The 22,711-nt window shown below is 46.3% G+C and overlaps 1 protein-coding gene across 1 annotated transcript in view; it reads left to right on the top strand.

The window, feature by feature from the left end:
* LOC103017170 (two pore channel protein 2-like) overlaps positions 1-22,711 on the top strand; it is a 45,674-nt gene that overhangs the window by 14,288 nt on the left and 8,675 nt on the right. Inside the window, exons 3-11 of the mRNA XM_057558696.1 lie at positions 468-582; positions 2,898-3,026; positions 7,076-7,192; positions 7,522-7,640; positions 7,846-7,947; positions 9,448-9,574; positions 12,763-12,964; positions 20,034-20,178; positions 22,026-22,211. Of these exons, the coding sequence (XP_057414679.1) occupies positions 468-582; positions 2,898-3,026; positions 7,076-7,192; positions 7,522-7,640; positions 7,846-7,947; positions 9,448-9,574; positions 12,763-12,964; positions 20,034-20,178; positions 22,026-22,211 (1,242 nt within the window). The remainder of the gene's footprint in view (positions 1-467; positions 583-2,897; positions 3,027-7,075; positions 7,193-7,521; positions 7,641-7,845; positions 7,948-9,447; positions 9,575-12,762; positions 12,965-20,033; positions 20,179-22,025; positions 22,212-22,711) is intronic.

Genomic DNA, 22,711 nt, shown 5'->3' on the forward strand with positions numbered 1-22,711 from the left:
CCTCATGCCTGGATGCTGGGGGACTGTCCCCCTAATGGGAAGAGACCCGTGTGACCGCGAGATCTCTCTGAGTCCACCAGGCCCTGATGGGCTGATGCACATTAGAAATCGGTTAGGCTCCTGTGCCACGTAATAACAGGTCACTCTAATGAGGGTTTGTTCTGCATCAGTCCTCTAAAAGTACATCCTAGGGTCACCACCACCCCACGGGGAGGGTGCTAATCCTAGCTTGAGACTGTTAAGAGAATGTGCTTTGAGGTATGATAATATCCCGGATTTTTTCTGTTAGTGTTTTATAGTGTGCGCTCAATGAAATGCTACCCCTCACTCTCTAGAATTGAAAGGAAAGGTGGCCAGAGAGGGAACTTTGTATTTTACCTCCCACTACTCTTCTTCTGATGGGATTTGGGGGTGCTGTTTAACTCCTGCTCATTGTTTATAACCTTCTTTGTTCTTCTCTGCTCCAGACTTTACCATTTCTATAACCACTGGACAATGCGGGCAGCCACTTACTTCTTCATTTGGGTGGACCTCGCTCTTGCCCTCTTTGAGGAACCGGCCTTGTTCCCGCTCCCTTTCTTGGTAAGCATTCAGCACAGAATGGCTAACCAGACTTTGTCAGAGATGAGTTGGGTCCCATGCCTCTTCCTTTTTTTCCCCCTCAGATTTCAATAAGTATGGATTTGGTTTTATTTTTCTTGCTAGGGGGGGTTGGAAGAATTCTGCCTACTCGCTGAGCTGATGCTTTCATCAGTAGGCATTGGAAAGGGAGTGGCAGTTTTTGGTCTTCTGTGCCTACAGGGACAAACTGGACAGACAAGTGATGTTTTAAAAGCGTATTTATTTAATGCCGAGTAGACAATGTCATAATATAGTGTAATATATGACTTGTACTTGCCACATTTCCAGCTTTTTTCATAGTCATAAATCATTATTGATAGGTGCTTTTAAGTAATACATCAAATTACCCAGCTACTCCAGATGAGTCTAAGTAATAAATTGATGACCTGCTCACATTAATTCTTGACTCGACACGGCTCTTGCCTCTCAGAGTAGGCAAGAGACTGTATAACTTGCAGAGCCTAAAATATTACTGTCTGGTCCTTTGACAGAGTTCCTTGACCCCTTGCCTTAAAGAACAGCCTTTTATTATCTCTCATGATTCTGCAGGTGGCTGGGCTGAGCCAGGTAGATTTTCATGTTGGCCAGGGTGGTAGATCTCTGGCTGGCAGCTGGGAGCTCACCTGGCTGGAGCTGTGGACCAGAGTGCCCCTGCTCGCCTCCACACGGCCACTCCACATGCTCTGGGCTTCTCGCAGTGGGTGGGTGGGGTCCAAGAAGGAGCATCCCAGGGAGCAAGCGCCATCCACCGCCTCACACACCACACTTGCTGATGTCCCAAAGCCAAAGCCCATCACATGCCCGAGCCCTGAGCCAACAGGGGAGGACACTGCACAAGGGGGTGAAAACCAGAAGCGTGGTTCTTTGGGGGCTCAAAGTTGGCGGTCTTCCACACATTCATTTGATGAGGATGTCCCGATTAATGAAGCCTCTGGGTAGAAAACTTTTAGCCCAGTGACTTTCGAAACAAACACCAAGTCTGAAGAAGCAGCGCTGTGCATTCACAACCCTGGACAGGGTCGGTCCCCCTACCGCCCCCCCTGCCCTCCCCACGGCACTGGCCGAGGCGAGGGGTCCACAGGGTCTCTTCTCAGCCCATGGCCTCCCTCTGAGTCCTCACCTTTCTGTTTGTTATCGGTCACATGCAGCGTGGGCTTGGCTGCCTGAGTTCCAGAGTGTCCCTTCAGCCAGTGTTTGTACTTCAAGCCTCTAAAATCCAATGCATTATGGGGGGGAGCTTTGGCCAGATTCAGCATTACCAAGAAAATCTTATCTTGAGCAAGGGTGTCCTGGGATTGCCCCAGGCCCTTTTGCAAGCCTGGCCTTGACAGTGAGTCTTTATAGCCCCTGAAAGGTGAACAGGCTGAGAGCTAGAAAGTTTGAAGGGGCTGCAGCCCATATCGGAGCCCAGGCCTCATGAGGGCCGGGGTGGGGATGGGGGAATTGTGCCACCTGCTGCTTTCAGGGCCCAGACCCAGCCCCTTCCTCCAGTCCCTTAGGGAGTTCATTCCCTCCACCCTCACCCCAGACCTTTCCATCTTCCTAGCCTGAGCCAAACCGTCCCTTTCCCCATCTTGTCCTACTTTGCCATCCTCCTCTCCCCATGAATGGAGGAAAGTGCCCTTGTTCGGGAGGATTTACTGTCTCCTGGCAATGGCAGGCAAAGCATGGGCCGCACACACAGCCTGCAAATCTAGCTGCCTGCGGGGAGTTTGGAATTGGTGCCCTGGAGCCCACGGAGGAGATGGTCAGGACTTTGCAGTGGGCCCAGGGGTCTCCGTTCTCTCCTCTAACCAACCAAATACAGGCAGTGGCACTGCAGTGGCGGCGATGTCTAAGGAACGACCTGGCATTTCGAAACACATCTTCGGAGCGTTATTATTAGAGAAACTGAACTTCTAGGTGTCTATTCTGAGTATGAATGTGGGGAATTTGAGAGCATAGTGGTTGCCCCTGCTTCTGCCATCCCTGACCCCCCCCCCATTTTCTGAGGAAATGCCTTCCGGGGGTCCTCTGCTTGCTGATTCAGCCCCCGCCCCAAGGAAGCCCTGCCAGCTGGGTCATGGGATTTGTGGTTCAGGGGCAGGTTTCCCCTTAAGAAAAAGAAACCATTCCAACCAGCAAGGAATTTTGCTGCAACTTTCAGTAAAATTAAGGGACATTGCTAATGCTCACAGGGTGGTGTCAGGGGGGGTCGGAGGTCAGGGTGGTAAGAGAGAATTAAGCCATGCCTCTGAGCGGCAGGGCGCTGGTTCCCTCTCTCTCGTCTGCCACAGGCTACCTCGATAGCAGAAGTACTCTGTCTGACTGCATTCTTTGGGAGACTTGTACACTTTGCGAAAGTCACTCCTCAGATGGTTTTCTGGAAGGATACGAAAAACATCTGCATCATGGTAACCATAGTGGTGAGTGTTCATGACGGTGCCTTTGAGAGTTTGTGGTCAAATGTAGAAACTATGAAGAGAAAACTGTGAAGAAAAACTCAGTAGGTTTGGGCTGGTTCAAGAAATAATGACAGGGCTTCCCTGGAGGCGCAGTGGTTAAGAATCCGCCTGCTAATGCAGGGGACACGGGTTCGAGCCCTTGCCTGGGAAGATCCCACACGCCGCGGAGCAACTAAGCCCATGCACCACAACTACTGAAGGTCGGGCGCCTAGAGCCCGTGCTCTGCAACAAGAGAAGCCACCGCAGTGAGAAGCCCATGCACCACAATTAAGAGTAGCCCCCGCTCGCCGCAACTAGAGAAAGCCCACGCACAGCAGCAAAGACCCAATGCAGCCAAAAATAAATAAATTAATTAAAAAAGAAAAAGAAATAATGACAATGTTTGTACAGCAAACACCATCAGCACAACTGCCAGCAGATCACAATGACTGAAGCACAAATTGGGCAAAATATGACAGTGTGACTATTTAACATATCAAGAGCACTTCCAAATTAAAGAAAAAAGAGACAGAAGCTGCAATAAAAAATGTGCTCAAAATCGGTGAAGGCGTCTCATAAAAGAAGAAATAAATAATAGCAGATATGAAAAAATGTTTAACTTTAAGAACTACATATGAAAGCAGCAATAAAATACCGTGTGTTTGCCTATAAAACAATGTTAGCAAGATTGAAAACAGAACCCGTCACACTCTACTCGAGGGAGGAATAAGCTGTCTTTCTGGAAGGCTGGTTGGCAGTTATTTTCGTAAAGCCTTAGGTATGCATGTGCTTGCTCCCAGATTTCCAATCCTGGGACTTGATCTTTAGGAAAAAAGGATGTGTTCAAAGATTTAGCCACAAGATTGGTCATGGCTGAGTTGTTCATAGTATTGAAAAATTGGAAACAACTGTATTTCCTGACAATAGGAAATAAATAAAACATGGTACACCCACATCCGTTAAAATGGCCTTAAATGCTCTTACGTGTCTCTTCTCAAGGAGAGATTCTTATGGTCCATTAAGCCAAAAGAGCAGGTTACAATACAGTTGGAGCACATTGTTGTTAAAAGAAAAGAGGAAGGAGTGTTAGAGATCCATAGAAAAATCTGGAAGGACATATGCTAAGAGGTTATGCCAAGTGAGGCAGGGTAATGTGCTCTGAAATGCTGCTGTGATGAGAGAGGGGCCCGGGCAGTGATGAGCTGAGGGTACTTTATAATTAGCATCTCAGCACAACAGGCAACCTGCCCGAACCACAGTTCTTCCCAGTTAACCCCCCTCAGAGTCCTGGTCTCTGCTCTTTCTACTTGATGTTCTTTCCCTGGAGGGCCATCCATTCTCAGAGCTTCCACGAACAGTTGGTGGGTAGGGGTCCCCAGGCTGTAGCTGATACTGGTTTCCCCTCTGAGTTTCTTCACTCTGTGGCCACCTATTTGTTGTTTCCCCATCAGTGTTTCAACTCAAACTCAAAGGGACCAAACCCACCCTTTTCATCCCACGACTCCCATAGCTGTTTTTCATTGGTCTGTGGTGCTTTATCTCCCATCACTCACTCCAAGTCCTCCTTGTCAGGATTCCCTCCGTTCTCTCTCCTCCCCGTCCTCCCAAAACCCCTCAGGATGCCTCTTGCACCGTTTCCCCCTCTCCCCACTGGGACCACTGCCGTGGTCTGATGTGGCCATGCGTTATCTCTCTGCTGCACGCCATTCTGTTCCCACGGTGTGGTCCAGAGCCCTGTCTCCCCTTTCAGGAACTGCCATACTCACCTCAACCTCAGATCCCTGATACATGCATTTGAGATGCCACTGCTGGGGTAATTCTCAGAAGCACACCTCAGATCACGACCCTCCCTTGCTCAAAACAACTCTGTGAGCCCCACAGACTGTTGAGCCCTCCGACCCAACCATCCTGCAAACGTGCCTCACGCGGTCCCCCCCACTCCAGCCGCCCGAGCTGCCTGCTGCCCCGCATGCTCTTCCTCCGCGTGCAGTGCCTCTTGGGCCTAGAATGTCCACTGTCTTTTCTCGCCCTTTCTCTATTTTTTTCGACTTCCCTTCACACGTCTGCTGAACACTCAGAATACACAGAGTATCTGTCTGGTCTTATTTTTTAGAAATATCTTCACTTTCTATTATTAAAAAAACGAATGCAAGAACACTCAGTCTGGGATGAGACCTGTGACTACAGCTTGGGTTCAGTCCAGAAAACAGTGTTACCTGACACAGGAAGGTGGAGGATGAGATGGGTGGGAAAACTGTAAAAAAATAAATAAAAAGTGCGGGGAGAGGTTATTTTTGGAAGAAAGAGAAATTCAAACAATAGAGTATATAAAATAGAAAAAGGCACCCCTGCTCTTCTTCCGGGAGAGCAGGCACCTCTTTTGTGGCCCTTTTTGCTACGTGGCCCCCTCCTAGGACAGGGTCGGAGGTCCCTCCTCATCTCCTAAGACGCCCAGCGTGCAGCCTAGAATATGATGGGCGCACACACGCTTTGCAAGCCCAAGTCCTAAGTCCGGTCAGCGTGCTCCCTGCTTCAGATCGTTCAGCGGCTTCCCATAACCCATCAGAAAAAAGCCAAAGTCCTCGTCGTGGCTGAAGCTCTGTGTCCCTCCCCACGCCCATGTCTCCCTCCTCGCAGTGCTGTTTGGTTGCCCCTCCCTGCATGCCCTCAGCCCCTCGCCTCACCTAGGTTTTCCCCAGAGCAGGTCCCGCCACCTGCCAAAGAGCATACTTGACATCATTGCTGCTCGTTCCTGCCGGAGGATGCACCCCTGAGGGCAGGCACTCTCTAGCTAGCTCTCTGCTCTCTCTCTGGAGCTAGAACAACACCCCGCACGCACGTAAGAGGCGCTCTGTAAAGGTGTATGGAGTGAACTGGATGAGGAGACACAGTTGCCCCGTCCAGATCTGTCCTGCATCTGTTACCGGGGGGGAGGGGGGTCTCACTCCTTTGCCTCCATCACCCTTATTTGAAAGACTTTCTGGATTCCCCAGGCCCTGGGAATAAGACTTAGCTTTTTAGCCTGGCCCTCAAAGCCACCTGCCCTCGGTCTGGGGTCTGGTCACTTCCTGCTCTCCTCTGCCCCCACCCCCAGGACCCTCTGCTTCCCGAGAGTCCCTTTACTGTGTCTGCCTGCCATGGCTCTTGACTTCTCTGAGTTTTAGCCTTTTAAAGTTTTTTCTTTGCTTTAAGATTACGTCAGGGACTGCCTTCTCCGGGAAGCCTCCTCAGATACCATAAGCCTTGGTGATCTGTCCATCCATGCTGCCCTGGGACAGTCACCCTGGTTCCCTCCAGTGGGCACCCAGTGCAGCAGCCAGCAGCAGCGTCTTTCTGTGTCTCTGTCCTTTCTCTCCCCCGCGTTGGCTCTCTCTCGATCCTCTATGCCTTGCCGCCAGAGGGATTGAGCTAACACTTTTGATGATGGTAGATTATTCCTTTTTAACTTGTATTTTTCTAAACTGCACTGGGTCCTTCTTCTTTTGCCTGTCCTCAGGATCACAAACTGACCTTAATAAGGAATGATAAAAATTTTCTGTAGTCTAGATATTTCTACCCCGTTGCTGGGCTAGAAAACCTATCTCATATGCAGAATTGAAGAAAAGTTAAAGTCAAGTACGATATAGTGTGGGTGCGTGTAGCAGTGTGGGTAACCGCTGGGGCTCTGACGCCAGACTACCTGCGTTCCAGTCCCAGGTCTGCCCCCCGTATTGGCTGTGCGACCGGGGCCACGTGATCTCCCTCACTGTGCCTCAAGCATTTCCATCCAGGAATGGTGCCCACTTTAGGGGTGTGGTGAGATAAACGGAATAATCTATGGAAAGCTTATTAGAGGACATGGCCCATAGTAAAGTCTCAAACGACAGCTGCTATTAAAGTTCTATTATGAAACCAGATTATGCTGTTTATGAAACGTGCCTTTTTCCATGACGTATTGTGACCCTCCTTCTGGGTCAGTGAACATGCATCCACATGGTCACTTCCTCTGTCCTCTGGCCGTACCAACACCGCTGTCCCGTGTCTCTCACAGCTGACCTTGATTGATCTGATCACCTATGGGTCCCTGGAGGCTGTTAACATCCACGGAGTTCGATGGTCAAGGGCCTTGAGGCCAGTCTTCCTAATTAATTTCCCTGAAAGTCGTCAGGTAAGGATATGATTTAGGATACAAAAGGGCGTGTTTTTTTAAACTTATTTTTTACTGAAGTATAGTTGAATTACAATGTTGTGTTAATTACTGCTGTACAGCAAAGCGACTCAGTTATACACATATATATATATACATTCTTTTTCATATTCTTTTCCATTATGGTTTATCCCAGGATATTGAATATAGTTCCCTGTGCTCTACAGTAGGACCTTGTGGTTTATCCATTCTCGATATACCGGTTTGCATCTGCTAAGGGGGGTGTGGTTTTTGTTTTAGCAGAAAATTAGCTGATTGCCCGTAAACGAAATGAAATGTTGTCTTCACAGATCCGAAGGGCTTTTCGAAGCATCCGGAACACTCTGCCCGATATCCTCTACGTCTTCCTCTTGTTCATCTTCAGCGTGTTGATATTCTCCCTCATGGCCTTGAAGCTTTTCGGGGATAGGTGAGCAGGCTACCCTGGAAGTTTCTGCCTGAGAATTCTCCCACGTTTGAGTTCAGCCCGTTCGTGGCAGAATCGGTCACTAGATGCTGTCTTCCTCGTTCAGGCACTCCAGGAGGGTTCTCGAAAGGGGAAAAGTGTGTCCGGAACCGCAGCTTCATTTATGTCCGTGGGTTTTTTTCACTCTGTGTTGCTGGTTCCTTTTTAGGGGTCTCAAAACAGTGCAAGGATCGCCCTACTTCACCAACATCCTGGACATAGCGTTTGAGCTCTACGTGCTGGTCACCACCGCAAACAGCCCCGACGTCATGTACGTGAGTCCCCAGTTCGTGTTCACGGACATCTGTTACCGTAACAGAATTCACTTTCTTAAAAGCAGCTGTAAGAAAAAAAAAAGTGATTTTCTGTTTATTCATATTCATTGTAAAATGTTTGTATACTATTTTTTTTTCTTTTTTCTTTTGGCCACACGGTGCGGCATGCAGGATCTTAGTTCCCTGACCAGGGATCGAACCCATGCCCCCTGCAGTGGAAGCACGGAGTCTTAACCACTGGACCACCAGGGAAGTCCCTTGTAAAATTTTTGAAGAGTGCAAAGTGTTGGCACTAACGACAGCCTACCCACTCTACTGAAAACTAAATTTAGATGAATGTTTTAAAAAATGAAAGCAACAGGAGACATCTCTGGAGATACAACTTAAATATTTGAGCCCACTTTCTATTCTGGAATCTTCTTTGAGTCTTGAGTTGAAACGCCTAAGCCATTTTTGTAAAGGAATCATGGTTTGTTCTCCTAAGCATTGAGGTGGTTTTCTGGCTAAATGAAGCAGGAAAGAAATGTAAAAATTAGTAGTTGTCACCTCCCCCCGCTCTCCCAATGCCAATTCTCCACACATGTGGACATTATTTAGGAGAAAAACATTACGGTTTTTTCCCCCCTAATGTCCTGTATATTATGGATTTGCCTTGTTCATGGAGGTAAGATTATTTACCAGTGCTACCCTGAGTAGATAGCTCTTGGGGTTCTAGAGTGTAGATAGAATTCTAACTGCAAACATCAACCCCCATCTCCTCCCATACTGCACTGCGGGAGAGGGGCGGACTTTCTGTTGTCTAGTTGTGTGTAGGATTATCACATCAACTTGTTCTGGGTTCCTGCTCACTCTTGGGCCTGGCTCTGGCAAAAAGTGAGCAAGGTGAAGTTCCTGGCCCTCCTTGTGTTTTCTTGGATCTTTCCCTCAACCTTAGGCTGCCCCCGTCAACATCCCCTCCTGCACAAAATCCAGTTTCCATTGAAGGTGGCATGAGCATGCATCCCGATTTATGCCTTTTGTCCCGGCACCATTATTAATGGTACACCTTTCATTTTCATTGTCCCAATGTGGACAGAAAATTATCTGCTCCCCAGCAAGGCAGTCTGGTGTCCCTGAAGAGCCTTGAGTATAACTCCAAGCCATAGTTCAGATTCTTTTTGTAATTCTGGGCAAGTGGCTCTCCTTTCCGGGCTTTGATTTTCTCATTGTGAAGGAAGGGATGGGGGAATCTCCAAGGTCCTGCCTGCTTTGAAAGTTGGCACCTCTCTAAGGCTCTAAGAATTTCAGAAGGCAGTCTGGAGCGAGCTCTTTAGCACTGATGATGATTATGGCTTTGAGGCCTCATAGCACAGTTTGGGGGAGAGTTAGAGTGAGAGAATGTTTTCCTGTGCCTCGAGCACGTGGATTGTCCACGTGGGATGTCACCTACGGTCAGCCTTCTATGCACTGTGGACCCAGGGCACGGGAAACCATGAAAGATAATTATTTCCTTCTAGGATGCCTGCCTATGAGTTCAATTGGTGGTATTCTCTGTACTTTATAACCTACATCATCATCAACACCTACATCTTCATGTCCGTCTTTCTGGCCGTTGTCTACAACAATTATAGGAAGCACTTAAAGGTAACATGCATGATCCAGGGGTCAGGGTGCTGGGCTGGGTGCAGTAGCAGGGAGGCTGGCAAATGCATTTGCTAAATATTTGAATGTGTCCATTTACCTTTTGCTTTGGTGAATCTGAAGGCTCGTTTGGTGCCTTGCTGTCCTCTGCTGGGCCAGGCGGTTCTTTGCCAGTCTGCAATGGGTCTGACGGTGTGTCCCAGCCTCATGCGCAGGAAGAGGTCCTGGCTTTGCTCCTCACTTTTTTTTTTTTTTAATTTTACTGGAGTATAGTTGATTTACAACTTTGTGTTACTTTCTGCTGTACAGCAAAGTGAATCAGTTATACATATACATATATCCACTCTTTTTAAGATTCTTTTCCCGTATAGGTCATTATAGAGTATTGAGTAGAGCTCCCTGTGCTATACAGTAGGTTCTTATTAGTTATCTATTTATATATAGTAGTGTGTATATGTCAATCCCAATCTCCCCATTTATCCCTTTCCCCTTTCCCCCCAGTAACCATAAGATTATTTTCTACATCTGTAACTCTATTTCTGTTTTATAAATAAGTTCATTTGTACCATTTTTTAACATTCCACATATAAGTGATATCATACAATATTTGTCCTGCTCTTTCTGACTTACTCCACTCAGTAGGACAATCTCTAGGTCCATCCATGTTGCTGCAAATGGCATTATTTCGTTCTTTTTTCTGGCTGAGTAACATTCCCTTGTATATATGGACCACATCTTCTTCATCCATTCTTCCTCACTCTTAATGCATCTAATAGTTCATGGCTCCTGGAAATGTTTTGTGTATCATTGGGGTTGGGGATATTCTCCAAGCTCCTTTCCCCACCTCTAACAGAAGGAAAAATACCTTAAAGCCAATAGTTTCTGCCCTGGTGCCTTCTTGTTTGATTGATGTCTGGAGAATTCCTGGAGGTGTTGCATGGGCAGAGGCTTCTGAGCGCTTGGGGTGCAGCGTGTTTTATTTCTGGAATCTGCCTGGATACCTGGGTCATCTCACCTGCGGGCCCCACTGTCACCCACCTGAGCACGCCTCTCATTGGCTGTTTTCTAGGATTGTAAAACTAATTGCACAGAGAAACATTTCATCCAAGGGTCATTTTCTTTAAGGGAAGACATAGCCTTTTGAGTTAGATCCTTTTGGTTCTGTTATGAATTTTTCTTTGCTTAGGGATGTTCCCACCATGGGGCAAGTAGAAAGTCGGGGAGAACTTAAATGTTCGCAGCTAAGGAGAAGTGGGTGGTGGGCTGAGCCTGAGATTCGGCCAACCTCACTTTGAAGGTGTCTGGCCTGTCCAGGCTCTGAGAAGTCTGTGCATTGTGGGCACCTCAGCTGCTCCCGACCCCAAGGCCAGGTCTCCCAGTGACCCTCCTCCTCTGACTTCCTCCTTCTGGGCAGAAAGAGGCATTCCCAGAGGGTCTGGTGCGCTGGACAGAACTGTTGCTGCCCCTCCCCCAAGAAGTGTTTCTTTCAGTTAACACTTCTCGAAAATTAATCTTCTGCCACATGGATCAGTCAGCAAGCGTATCTTAAATGTGTTTTTTGTGCCCAACACCAAAGTTCTGAGGAGCCAAAGGCGATGAAGACACAGCTGTACCCATTAAGAATGTAAGGTCTATAAATAATAAATGCTGGAGAGGGTGTGGAGAAAAGGGAACCCTCCTACACTGCTGGTGGGAATGTAAACTGGTGCAGCCACTATGGAAAACAGTATGGAGGTTCCTTAAAAAACTAAAAATAGAGTTACCATATGGCCCGGCAATCCCTCTCCTGGGCATATACCCAGAGAAAACTCTAATTCAAAAGGACACATGTACCCCATGATCATAGCAGCACTATTCACAATAGCCAAGACATGGAAGCAACCTAAATGTCCATCAGCAGATGAATGGGTAAAGACGATGTGGTACATATGTACAATGGAATACCACTCAGCCATAAAAGAGAATGAAATAATGCCATTTTAGCAACATGGATGGACCTAGAGATGATCATACTAAGTGAAGTAAGCCAGACAGAGAAAGACAAATATCATATGAAATCACTTACATGTGGAATCTAAAATGTGATACAAATGAACTTATTTACAAAACAGAAACAGACTCACAGACATAGAAAACAAACTTATGATTACCGAAGGGGAAAGGGGGACAGGGATAAATTAGGAGTTTGGGATTAGCAGATACAAACTACTATATATAAAATAGATAAACGACAAGGTCCTACTGTATAGCACAGAGGACTTTATTAAATATCTTGTAATAAACTATAATGGAAAAGAATATATATATATATATGTACATGTAAAACTGAATCACTTTGCTGTACACCTGAAACTAGCACAACATTGTAAGTCAACTCTACTTCAATTTAAAAAAAAGAATTTAAGTTCCAGCCATGTAATCAGCTTACAGGGAGCAGTAGGGGTGGGCATCGAGGTGGCCGATTGTAACATGAGGGGGGTTCTCCTTGTCTGGAAGATTCCCTGTGCACAGTCAAGCCAGATGGCAGCTCCTGGTAAACCCTCTCTGACCCTCCTGCCCTGGACCTCTTCTTTCTGACCACTTCTAGCCTAGTGTCACTTCCCTGCCTTTCTTGCCCCTCCGCTTCTCTTTCTTGATTGACTTAATGGTAGATCTGTCTTCTCCCTCTCCTGTGTCTCCCTCTCTCTCAGCAGCAAACCTGATTTCCTTCCTTTCTGGAATCTCCCTTCCTCCTGGGCAGAGCGGAGTTTGGACCTGTCTGCCTCCTGCTGCTCTGTTTCTCACCACACAGGTTATCCTTCCAGGGTTCCCTCATTTGCACTTGGTAAGCTGAGTTCTGTTTCTGCAGGTGGGGGTTAGCTACCCATCCCTGGAGCCGGGGAGGGATTTGGTACCTTGCGAATTAGCAGAACCATCGGTGACTTCTCTTTGCAGTTCCTCCTGTAGCGTGAATTCCTGAGTTGCTCTTACAAGATAGGCTGTTGTAAACCCAGGAGCGGGGGCTTTTAGGAGTTTTTGTCAGGCATGGTGAGGCCTTTACACTTGGGTATCTCCTGCTCATCCAGAAAAGATGCACATGGTCCCCAGGACACACTCAGATGAACTCTTCCATTGCCTTGAAATGTTTAAGGTGGAAAATCAAGACTTTCTTGAATCTTCCTCTTAAAAAAACATACTTCTGTTTTTTCAAGAATGAGATTCGCACACTGGCATACCTGAAGCGTCACAAAATGATAGAGGCTTTCAACATTCTGAAAATCAAGGTGGGCACAGAGTTTGTGGTGAAGGAGGCCCAGTGGAGGCAGCTGGCCAAGGTCGTGGAGCCAGACATCAGCAGTTCCCACCTGGAGCTCCTTTTGAGGATCTCCGACGAGGGACAGAAGGGGTATGTGGGTAAGAAGCCTTGGCCGCTGAAGTTCCTCTTCCCCATGCATCAAAAAGTGGGGTGGGGGTCTCCTAAAAGTGATGGGATGTTTGTTCATTTTCTTAAGTTTGCAACTGAGAATGTATATTGGCATTCCCTGCTGGCAGTGTCACAGTGGAATTAGGTTCCTGACGCTGTGTTCTGACAGGGGTGTCGTGGTGTGTGTCAGCGTGTGATGAGCCTTCCAGAAGCCCTTCACCTTGTAACACGGTCATTCCCCTCCCAGGATTCTGCTTTAGGGAGCTCATCTAAAATATGGAAAAGGGCTGTATAAATAAACGTCTAAATTGCGTTTAGCGTTTGAAAGGTTGAAAGTCACCTAAATATTCATGTATTAGTGGTTGATAGTTATTATCAATCATGTTTAATATTGGTAGCATGCTTGCCACGCATGAGACACTGTCATGATTGTTGTGTGTTTGTGATCTTCCCCAGACTTACCGAGGTGGAGGTCTTGTTGTCCTCATTTGTCAGTATGGAAACTGAGACTCAAAGAGATTTGGTTGGTTGCCCAGAGCCACACAGCTGCAGCGTGGTACAGGCCATCTGACTCCAAGGCCCTTGCTTTTTATCATTACTCTAAGCTGCCTCAAATTCTGAGGGTCCCTTAACGGGAAATTTTGGTGACATTAAAAATGACTGTGAAGATGAGGTAACAGTGGGGAAAGATGTGAGATGACTAAAATACACCCCAAACTGTAGGACACACACATTTCTCTAGTTTCAAGAAAAGTCTAGATGGAAACACACCCAAATGGAGTGGGAGGTCTGATAGAATGTAAATTTACGTGAGACAAGGACTCTCAAACTAGTCTCGCAGAGCCATGGGCTTTTTAGGATTCGGTGCATGTGTGAGAAGAAGGAAATGACAGTGATTCTCTGGAACTTACATGAGTGTCCAGGGAAAAGAGAACTGTGTGGCAAGACACTGTTAAATGGGTGATGCCAGCATCTTCCAATGAGGGTATTGGATCCAGGATGGAAGGTCAGCAGGGTTTGACAGGCGCCTTCCATTGAGCCCTGGGCACGTCCCTTCAGCCACCCAGCTCAATGGCTCAGGAGCCAGGCTTCTCAGACCCTGAAGAGATGGCTTTGGTGCCCCTGTTAGGGATTGGCGGTGATGCTCTGTGAGATCTCATGTCAGGGTTAGGGTTCTGCTAACGGTGGGGGAAGGGCGGCTGGACAACCCTTGAGCACCGTGCTTCCCAAGCTCTTTGGGAAGTGCAGTGAAGCTTTTAAATTTCTAGCCTGTCATGCATGCATGCAGTAAAATACAACAAAAATGAATAACTAGAAAAATGAAATTAAAAAAACATGTAAAACCCAAGTCCCAATTTTTCATTATTAGAGTCAACAGACATGAAATGATCCTGTCAATTGTTCTATAAGTTTCTAAATTTTCAGAGCTGATCTCATGGGAGTGAGTGGGGGAACACGAGGACAGGGCCAGCCGTGGCCCAGGGACCACACTCCTCCTCCAGGGAGGAGCGCTGCTCTAGGACTTGGAGGAGAGGTCGGGACCTGGGCCCCCTTGGATCTCCCACTCCGAGAACTGGGGTGGGATGGTGGCCCATGTCAGTCCAGGATTCCTAGACCTCAGCCCCTCTGTTTCTGAGAATTCTTTTTTGATGATTTAATACCTCTGCTGCTTCTAGAGAATTGAGACTCTGAAGATGTTGATGAAGCTTTAGGGCTTTATAAACTGTCTCTGCGATTCCTCCTGTAGTGTGAATTCCTGGGTTGCTCTTACAAGATGAGCTATTGCAAACCCAGGAGCAGGGGCTTTTAGGAGTCTTTGTCGGGCTTGGTGAGGCCTTCACACTTGGGTATCTCCTGCTCATCCAGAAAAGATACACATGGTCCCCAGGACACACTCAGATGAACAGTGTTTCTTTGTTTATAAGGTCAGTCTAACTATTGACACTTGGGTGTCATGAAGAACAACATATTAACACATGGGAACATAGCATCTTAATTTCTTTGGTAACTTCTTTGGTAATTTCCTTATGTCTTTAGGTAAATGCAAGTTATTGACTATTTATCTCAATATGCATTAGGCCAATGCCCTGAACTCAATTAGTAATTTTAGAAAATATGTTTAAGAAATCATGGGTAGTTGATTCCCTGTTGACACCAAGGATTTGTCAGAGAAGCGTGAAACTCTGGACACTGTACCCATATAGTTTAAGCGAGTTACGCTGTAGGGCCTTGTGGTTTACAATATCATGTGATTTACACAAGCCAGTTGATAAAGATTCGAGTTTTTAAATCACAACACAGTTTGAATCATGCCACTTGGTTCTGGCCTATGTTTAGGTTTAAAGACACCTAAATGTTAGCTGAGATCATGATACCAATTGACCCATAAGATAAGGGGGAGGAATGTTAGAAGTTCCAACCATTTTAGCCTCTTTAGAAAACAAAGTTTGCATGAACTAACAAGTTTTGCAAACTTGTTTGCAAAACAAGTTTGCAAAAACTCCATATTTGCACTTTGCATTTACATTGGATAAAATCAGGAAAAAGATGCGAAGCCACATTTTAAACCCTAAATCACAAAACAACTTAATTTATTAGTTTTCCTTTCCTAGGAGCATTAAATACATTTGAATTCAAATTTTAAATTATTTTAATTTGATTTATAAAGTAATTTTAGAACAGTTTAATTTTTGGTCAGAAGTCCTTAGATTTTAAGTGTGTAACCAGATCTTTAAAATGTGTCCTTTTTACCAAAAAAAAAAAATGAAGACTTGTTTTTTCCCCCTAATGGCCTTTTTACAACTACTAACTGCTGGTCTATTGTAAATTTGCATATCTTAAAAAAATTTTTTTTAGCTAGGTAGAGACACTAAGAACATTAAATGAAGTTAGAATTCCCTGGTTCCCATCTGATTTTCTTAAGAAAATAGAATATAGAAATACTGTTTAAATGAATATTTTGTTGTTTTACATATTTTATACTTGTGGGGGCCAGACTTTACAAACTGATTTGTTAGTTCAAGTTTTTATCTGGAAGGCACCTGTGTCAAGGAGAAAATCATTTCAAGACCTAGTTTCCTTAGCATTTTAATACGTTTGTGCAAGCGGAGAGTTTGTCAGAGACTTTGTTAAAAGAAAAAAGGTGATCGTTAAGCTTGAAATTCCTTTTTTTCCTCCACCCTAGTGAGTCTTTTTGTTTGTTATGTTTGTTTGGTTTATTTATTTATTTTTTTTAGGGGATAGCACATTTAAAGCATAAAGAATTTTTCCTTGATTTCTTAATTCTGGGAGGACCTTTAAGTCTCCATTCAGAATTTAAGGAATGCATAGTGTTCGCTTTAAAACAATTCATTTAACAATTCATTGAGAAATCATTGCTTGTATCAGTTTGCTTGGGCTGCCATAACAAAGTCCCAGACACTGGGGGGGCTTAGACAACAGAAATCTATTTTCTCACAGTTCTGGAGGCAGGAAGTGCAGGATCAGGGTGTTGTCTGGCAGGCCTGTGTCCTTGGCTCCTAAATGATTGTCTTCTGTGTCTTCACACCATCCTCCTTCCTTGCGTGTCTGTGTGCAAATCTCCTCTTCTTATGAGGGCACCAGTCATACGGGATTAGGGCCCATCTAATGACCCCCTTTTAGTCTAATTACCTCTTCAGAGGCTCCATCTCCAAAATACAGGCGCACTCAGAGGTGCTGGGAGTTAAGCCTTCAACATATGAAATTTCCGGGAACACAGGTCAGCCCGTAACTCCTGTTTTGGGGGTTCTCTCCTTAGACTGTTGCCTTCTCTAGAGCTTTCTTCTATGGTTCACTGTCCCCCACGCCCCAATACTACTCATCTTCGGAAGTCATATTCCTATTATTAGTCTATCAAAATCTCAAACTTGAACATTTACGCCGAACGCACAGAACCGCCATGGTTCTGGTTCAGCTGCTGCCCTTTCCCCTTCACACGATGCGACTCCACCCCGTCTGAGGCTGCAAAGCCACGGCAGGACGACAGTGGCAAACCTCACCTGTGCAGTACTCTTACTTTCTAATGCCCTGGGGACATTCAGCCAAAGTAGCTCTTGACCTTCTGAGCAGGAGAGATGGGGCGAAGGAGGTCAGCAGATGCCCTTGTGACACACCCATGACCTTGGCTGCCATTGGCTGGCTCGTGACTGGAGTCCACAGGTCTGGGTCCCCCGCCCTGAGCCCTGCTCAGTTTTGCCACCTGGGTCATGATCCTATTTGTAAATTAAATGAGCCCAGCACTCATCTAGTTTGAAAAAAGGAATCCATCCGAGTCACAGATTTTATTAGAGCTCCATGGATGTGGCAAGAAGGCGCCCGTGAACTCATGGCTTAGCAGACTTCCCCAGTATTTTATCTTTTACAAAACAGCGATGTCAATTTAAATACCGTTACCAGGGCAAACACATCTTTAGGGAAGACAGCCAATCAGATTTGTTGGCTTTTAGGGATCGCAGGTTATCTTTTAGGAGATAGCGGTCACTTCTGATGTCTGGGTGTCCAAAGACTTCTTTGTTTAACCAACACTTTCAAAGACAGTTTTAATAACAGAAAGCCAAACAGAATTTCATGCTTCATGACGGTCTCCCCTCAGTACAGGCAGGGAGATCGCTAGTTCTGTGGACATGCTCGCTTTCCCCCTTGATCGGCAGTTATGGGCAGGTGTGGTGTCCAGGGCTAAGCACTGGGATTCTATTAGTGCCAAAAGCGTTAGACTTCAATCTAGTGTTAAACTGAGAAACATGAAACTTACAGACGTGGAAAGAAAAGGGCTGCAGAGAATTATTAACAAAGAATATGGAGAATAATATGTCTACAACAAGGGTTGGTACACAACGGTCCACAGGCTAAATATGGCTACTGCCTGTTTTTCTAAAGTTTTACTGGAACACAGCCATGCTTATTCATTTGTGTATTGTTTATGGCTGCTTTCATGCTATAATGGCAGAACTGAATAGTTGAAATGGAGACCATATTGTCCACAAAACCTAACTCTCTGGCCCTTTACAGAAAAAGTTTGCTGACCCCTGATCTCCAAGATAAAGTACCAGATGGGTACAAATTCCTTCTTGACACTAAATTACCATGCTTTTGATTCTCTTTGTCCTTTCTTGTTCTATAGAATCTTCTGGATTAAAAGATGTGAGCCCTGTGATAGTGATGGATTCTCCGTTGGTTGAGGTTACTTGATGGCTGATGTGTTGGCTGGATTCTTGTCAGTAGGTCCCCCCAAACCCTATTTGTGGTTGTCACGTCAGTGTCTCCCTACCTTCTGATGGTGGAGCTCACGTAGCCCAGGTCCTGGATCCAAGTTATCACATCATCTAATTCTCTAACGCTGCCCTTCCCCCTCAGTGGGTGCTACACGTCTTGGCTATTAAGACATGTCTATGCATTTTGCTTCTAACTCTAAAGACCCAGGAACTAAGATATCCTAAGACATATAAGAGTGTTTTTCATCCAACTTGATGGACTCATGTTCTTTCATGTTCTTAGGACCATCTGACTCTTCAGGAAAATAGCAACGTGAATGTTTAATATCACTCAGGGTTTTGTCTGATTCAGGCTCCTCACTCAGATGAGGGCACACTTCTGACGAGGCTGAGGCTTTCTCTTTGCCTGGGTGTCTGTTGATGGCAGTTCCCCATCATCTTTCTTGCATAAACCACTATAGTGGCACCTGTAGAACCATGATTCGTTGTTTACTTCTGAAAACTCAAAATAGAGACCTACTCATTTCCAGACCTCTAAATGAGAAGCATTCTAGGATTTAAAAACTCCACCCCGGGACTTCCCTGGTGGCGCAGTGGTTAAGAATCTGCCTGCCAATGCAAGGGACATGGGTTCGATCCCTGGTCTGGGAAGATCCCACATGCCATGGAGCAATTAAGCCTGTGCACCGCAACTACTGAGCCTGCACTTTAGAGCCCACGAGCCACAACTACTGAACCTGCGTGCCACAACTACTGAAGCCTGAACGCCTAGAGCCCATGCTCCGTGACAAGAGAAGCCACCACAATGAGAAGCCTGTGCACCGCAACAAAGCGTAGCCCCCACTCTCTGCAACTAGAGAAAGCCCGCGCAGCAGCGAGGACCCAAGGCAGCCAAAAATAAATGAATTAATTAATTTAAAAAAACCAACAACTCTGCCTTCAAAAAAAAATAATGCCCCAAAAAACTCCACCCCAGTCTTTAACAGCTGTCTCAGCTATACCTGATCTGTACCTGCAATTTATTACAGCAACTTTCTTTAAAGTTTGCAAAGCATTCAACTTGGTTTTCAAAGGAGCAGCAACACTCCATGTACAATCTGATTTCATCTGTTGATGTGACTGATATTTCTTTAAGTTGTATGTAACAGGAGGTTCATGCCTAAACAGATTTGAGAACCAGCCCAGTGGACTCGTGGTCAGCATCCTGGTGAGGGAGAGGCGCATGGGGTGATGGAGAACAGCCTGCTGGCTCCGGGCATTCAGCAGGTCAAGGGCATCACCTCCGCAGTTGGGTGGGTCCCGGCCGGTCAAGAAAGTGCCCACTGTACTTTGGCCCGGGGTGATGGGCCAACTTGTTATAGAGGCTGTTGCTTTGAGTGAGTCCCTGAGAAGGGGCAGAGAGGGAGGGTAGGCAGAGAAGAACATAGGGGTTCAAGGGGAAGGGTATGGATTATACCTACCTTGGAGGCTTCGTGAGAAGGAAGGGGAGGTTGGGTTGAGCCTGGAAAGGTAGGTCAGGCAGACATTGAAAGCAGTGATGGCTGAGTGAGGAGGAAAGTGAGGTGGAAGGCAGGGAGTGAGGCGGTGGTGTCTGTGAACTAGCAAAGTCACATGCGTGGGTTGGCTGCCTTGGGCTGGCTCGGGGCTGAGTGAGGACAAGCAGGAGGCTGTGCGACCCACTGGCCCCTTGGCCTTGGGCCTTCATCCTTTGAGGCTTCACATCTTCACCTGTGAAACGCAGATCCAAGAGTCCGTGCTGGCTTTGTTTCACCCGTTGGACCTTAGTGTCACAGCAGCCATGTATTTGGGGGTCCTTTTTTCATTGCAGACAAAACGAACTTTCTACGCTTGGCTGACCTCCTCAACATCCAGGTGGTCACCATCAACATCAAGAGACACCCGCTGGAAACCTGGATGCCTCGGGTATACCAGTCGTCCCCAAGCCTCTTGGTTCAGAAGATGGTTCGGCACAGGCAAGTGAAACGGGGCCGGTTTTCACCCAAATTGCTTTGAAAATCGAGGCATCTGTTGACGTTGTCTGGACTGAATGCGTTTCATCCCTGAAGCTATAAATCATTCCCCTGCTCACTGCTTCTGGTTTCTTGGGAAGGCATGGAAAGGGTTCTGGACATGCGATGTTTAACCTTACCCAGAGGACAGGTTTCTAGATTATGCTTCCTCCTTTGGGTTTTTTTTTTTTTTTTTTTAATGCTCAAGGGCCACAGACTGGCTGTGCTTTCTGAGCCAGGGAAGCTGACCACTCTCTGATTTCAGGAAGTTCCTGCCCCATCAGAGTCATTAGGAAGTTGATGTCAAATATGGCATTTTGACTCTGTAAAGTATCTGGTAAGAAGACATGAGTTAGAGTTACTGGAATGACTGTTAAGAATGCCAATTAATTGTTTTATTCCCAAGTAGATGGACTCCAGAAGAGTCCTTTATCCCGGTTGGAGAGTTTATTTATTTTTTAAAATATGGCCACTTCTTTCTTTTTTTTTTTTTTTTTATTCCTCTACTCTTTTTAAAAAATTTATTTATTTATTATTTATGGGTGTGTTGGGTCCTCGTTTCTGTGCGAGGGCTTTCTCTAGTTGGGGCAAGTGGGGGCCACTCTTCATCGCGGTGCGCGGGCCTCTCACTATCACGGCCTCTCTTGTTGCGGAGCACAGGCTCCAGACACGCAGGCTCAGTAATTGTGGCTCACGGGCCCAGTTGCTCCGCGGCATATGGGATCTTCCCAGACCGGGGCTCGAACCCATGTCCCCTGCATTGGCAGGCAGACTCTCAACTACTGTGCCACCAGGGAAGCCCGGAGAGTTTATTTTTACTATGTGTGGCCTGGAACACCCCTATCAGCAGAGGCTCCCCTCTTGCCTTCTTTGAATTTAATGTTTCATAAAAGTGAGTGGTTCACTTGGGAGATTGGGATTGACATGCATACACTGATGTGTATAAAATGGGTGACTAATAAGAACCTGCTGCATAAAAAAATAAATAAAATAAAATTCAAAAATTCAAAACAAAACAAAAAAAGTGAATGGTTCAGAAGTCCTTGAATGCGGCATCCAGGGCTGGGACCTAGAGTCTGCAGCTTCCCCAGGACAATAGGGTGGGAGCCCCCGCTCCTCCCCCACTTCCCGTGGCCACGCCCAGGGTTCACCCAGGATTCTCTGGAGCCCAGGGCACAGATGCCTGTGAGGGGCAGCCTGCTCTGCAATTGAAAAGTTGAGTCAGAGCCCAGCTGTCATATTTTTTTCACCCCTTTTCACCCCAGACTTGGTGAGAAAGTGGGCACGTCAGTCCCTTGGAAGACTTGTGTGCAATAGGAGTAAAGAGTTCTTCAGAAGCTTTCTGAGTTAAGGATGTTAATTTTCCAGGGTCAAGTAGTCAAGGTGTAATGGTCCTGGACTAAGCCCTAAACCTTCTCCTTGCCCCCTGATTCTACCCAGCCTTTCATCTGATCCAGGTACTGTGCCCAAAAGGCGAACCTGGGAAAACTAGGCCTCTGTTCTTCCCCCTCACTCTGTCTTCATTTTCTCCTTGGTGGGAAAGGCTGTACCAGTGTACCAGTGTCAGTGAGAGGCAGGTGAATTTCAGAGCCCTGACCATGGTGGAACCTTTCCTTCCATGATGAGTGAGTGTGTGTGTGTGTGTGTGTGTGTGTGTGTGTTGGCGGGATGAGGGGTGGTGAGTATCTCACATTCATCACACTGACAGGAAACACAGTAGTTCCTGTAGAGCTCTGAACCTGCTTTTTTTTTTTTTTTTTTTTTACTGAAATGTATGATAACAGAATCTTTTCTTTTTTCCCTCCTGGCAGGATTTTTGTCTGGGTTTATGATGTCATCATTCTAATAAATGCCATATTCATTGCTTTGGATGAGAAAAACCCCTTAATTTCCTATGCAGAATGGCTTTTCCTTTCTCTCTATATTATTGAAATTCTCCTGAAATTGTACACGTACGAACCCAGAGCCTATTTTGGAAGGAAGCAGTTCTGGAACTGGTGAGTCTGTGTATTTTGGGGAGGGGGCCGTGGGTGAAGAGAGGGGCTTTCTGTCACACTTTGGGGAATAAAGTTGTGGAGTGTTTCAAGCTCCATCTGCCTAGTTTTGAGGCTTTTTTTTTTTTTTTTTTAATTTTATTTATTTATTTATGGCTGTGTTGGGTCTTCATTTCCGTGCGAGGGCTTTCTCTAGTTGTGGCAAGCGGGGGCCACTCTTCATCGCGGTGTGCGGGCCTCTCACTATCGCGGCCTCTCTTGTTGCGGAGCACAGGCTCCAGATGCGCAGGCTCAGTAACTGTGGCTCACGGGCCCAGCCGCTCCACGGCATGTGGGATCTTCCCAGACCAGGGCTCGAACCCGCGTCCCCTGCATTGGCAGGCAGACTCTCAACCACTGCGCCACCAGGGAAGCCCGAGGCTTCTTTTTTTAAAAAAATTTATTTATTTATTTTTGTCTGTGTTGGGTCTTTGTTGCTGTGCGCGGGTTTTCTCTAGCTGCGG

Source organism: Balaenoptera acutorostrata, chromosome 12 (genome assembly GCF_949987535.1).
Source record: "Balaenoptera acutorostrata chromosome 12, mBalAcu1.1, whole genome shotgun sequence".
Lineage (NCBI taxonomy): Eukaryota > Metazoa > Chordata > Mammalia > Artiodactyla > Balaenopteridae > Balaenoptera > Balaenoptera acutorostrata.